Source organism: Gekko japonicus, unplaced genomic scaffold, assembly GCF_001447785.1.
Source record: "Gekko japonicus isolate JY-2015 unplaced genomic scaffold, Gekko_japonicus_V1.1 scaffold299, whole genome shotgun sequence".
NCBI lineage: Eukaryota > Metazoa > Chordata > Lepidosauria > Squamata > Gekkonidae > Gekko > Gekko japonicus.
In genome coordinates, this window is record NW_015170896.1 from 170,767 (window position 1) to 173,660 (window position 2,894).

Consider the following 2,894-nt stretch of genomic DNA (forward strand, 5'->3'; position numbering starts at 1 on the left):
CCTTCCTTCCCTCCTTCCTTCCTTCCCTCCTTCCTTCCCTCCTTCCTTCCTTCCCTCCTTCCTTCCCTCCTTCCTTCCCTCCTTCCTTCCCTCCTTCCTTCCCTCCTTCCTTCCCTCCTTCCTTCCCTCCTTCCTTCCCTCCTTCCTTCCCTCCTTCCTTCCCTCCTTCCTTCCCTCCTTCCTTCCCTCCTTCCTTCCCTCCTTCCTTCCCTCCTTCCTTCCCTCCTTCCTTCCCTCCTTCCTTCCCTCCTTCCTTCCCTCCCTCCCTCCCTCCCTCCTTCAGTGGTAGAATTCTTGCAAAACCAATTACATTATATGAAAAATACAGGCAGTTATGTTAGTTCATGAGGAAAAAAATCCCCGGAGGAATGGGATCATAATACTTTATTATTACCAAATGAAAATCACAAGTAGCAAGCCAGTTCCAGATAGGTAGCTGTGCCTACAGCAGCAAAATAAAACAGGAGTCCAGTGGCGCCTTAAAGACTAACAAAGGGCTTTTCTGTATGTTTGACTTACTCCTGATTTTCTTGCATTTGATCCACAAGCATTTGAATCCATCTGGGCATGGTTCAACCACATGTCTGCCCTCCCTCAGCATTTTCACAATTGCAAAGTCAGTGTATTTTCTTCTGTACTTCCCTTAAATTATCAGGGTTTTCAAATGAGGGTGCTGTTGTCATCAGTGATGTCATAGTACCCACCTTTTTATTTTTGTGCATTCTTATATTGATGTAATGGCTGCCATTGTGTAATGATAGGTCAGGCAGGTTTTCTGAATTTTCAGATTTCATTTAAAAAGTAAGTCTCCAGTCTCCTCCCTCACAGAGATATAAGGAAAAAGGCATATCTCTGCAAGGGAAGGCAATAGAAACTTTTTTAAAAAATAGAAGATGGGAATTCAGGGAACGTGCTTGACCCAACATTACAATGGTAGGACGATATTGATATTTTAGTGCCTTTAAAAAAAACACTTGTCTTTAGGGCAGAGGAGAAGGAGATGGGGCAGTTTGACAATAATGACAGTCCAATAATTGAAAAGTGGGATAGAGGAAACAAGGGAAAAGGTGACTCAAAACTGGCTTCCACAAAAAAGATCAGGGTAAAACTAGTCTCAAAAGAACTGGGAGGGAAGGAGGGGGGAGGAACAGAAAACCCCCAAAGTGAAAACTAAAGGCAAAAAAATACATGTGAAAATCAGGGGATAAACCGAAGCAGTATGGGGCGAGAACTGACCCCCCCACCCCAAAAATGCAGAAAAGACTAATATTTTTTCCAGCATAAGCTTTCATTAGGCAGATGATCACCTCACCCTGATCTTTTTGTTCTGAACATAAAAGCGTCGACCTAGGCAATGTACACTCCAATATGAGTGAGCTGTGAGCTGTGACTCAAGAAAACTTATCCTGGAAGAAACTGTGTTGGTCTTTAAGGTATCCCTCAACTAATGTTTTAAAAAGCGAGCCAGCTTTTGAGCTGCACAGAAGGTTCCCTATAGAAAAGATGCTGCTGTTAGGGGGCACAATAAAACCTCAGTCTGTGTCGTCATTTTAAGATGGTGACTCAGGATGGTCTTTAAAGAGGGACTGAGGGGCAAAGTAGAAGTTACACACAGATGTGTGAAATGCTACCTTCTATAAAATGCTGCTTCTGGAGGAGCTGTCTGAAAAGCCACAAGATGGAGTGGAGGGCTTGCTTAACCCTTTCGCTACTTGCTGTTCAATTCTTTTGCTCCAGCTCACTTCCCCCGTGGTATTCTGAATCTGCATTTGCGGCAGCGAAACGGTGGACAGGGAAAAGGTTAAACGCCTTTCCTCCACGTGGCTTCTCTGGTAACTATCTCTCCCTCTGAAAGCCGTGTGTTCCAATCTCATTATCCATTTAATTTTAGAAAAGAGCAAGAGTCCAGTAGCACCTTAAAGACTAACAAAATATGAGGCCGGGTATGAGCTTCTTCAGGAGCTGCGGTGGCTCAAGTGGTTAAGACGCTGAACTGCAGGCTGTGGAAGGTCGGTAGTTCAGCAGTTTGAGACCCGGGTGCCGCATGACGGAGTGAGCTCCCGTCTCTAGTTCCGGCTCCTGCCAACCTAGCAGTTTGAAAGCAAGAAATTGCAAGTAGATAAATAGGTACCACTTCGGTGGGAAGGGAACAGCGTTCCGTGCGCCTTGGTGTTTAGTCATGCCGGCCACATGACCACGGAAACATCTTCGGACAGCGCTGGCTCTTCGGCTTTGAAACGGAGATGAGCACCGCAACCCTAGAGTCGGGCTCGACTGGCTTTCGAGCAAGGGAACCTTTACCTTTTTATGAGCTTCTTCAGACGACACACGAGAACTCATCCCCGGCCACATATTTTGTTAGTCTTTAAGGTGCTACTGGACTCTTGCTCTTTTCTACTGCTACAGACAAAGACGGCTACCCATCTTGATCTATTCCCCATTTAATTATATATTATACATGTGTATAGTATCTAAGGTGGGTGTCCCTAAATCAGCTTGTGTCCAGTGCGAAAAATCATAAGGTTGACCAAGGCAAGAGAAGCCATGGAAATGTCCTGTGAAGCCCAAAAACTCTCCTGAGAACATAAAAGCCACCGGTTACTTGAACCCATCTTTGGCACTCATCAGGATGGCCTGGGTCTCTTGCAAGGTGCAGGGCAGAAGGAGTAGGGTAGTCTCTCTGTTAGTAAAGCTGGAGTCTAATTTTTAAATTGTGCACTCACTACAGAGTCAGTGGGAGACAAATTAGGTAGCATTGCTTCATACTGCCCAATTCAAGAATAAAAAGGAGCATCCCTTATAATCCCTAGGGATGTGTGCCATTCCCTCACCCCCATTTTCACTTCCTTTCCTCTTTAAATAATGTGATTCTGGTTTCTGCTGCATGAAGCTCT

The 2,894-nt window shown here is 45.1% G+C and overlaps 1 protein-coding gene across 4 annotated transcripts in view; it reads left to right on the forward strand.

The window, feature by feature from the left end:
* The window catches only part of LOC107116609 (potassium voltage-gated channel subfamily C member 1-like), a 68,939-nt gene that overhangs the window by 49,337 nt on the left and 16,708 nt on the right, over positions 1-2,894 (forward strand). Inside the window, exon 4 of one of the 4 annotated variants that reach the window (XM_015418552.1) lies at positions 2,592-2,597. The exons of the other annotated variants lie outside the window; for them this stretch is intronic. Within the exon in view, the coding sequence (XP_015274038.1) occupies positions 2,592-2,597 (6 nt within the window). The remainder of the gene's footprint in view (positions 1-2,591; positions 2,598-2,894) is intronic. 4 annotated transcript variants of the gene reach the window in all.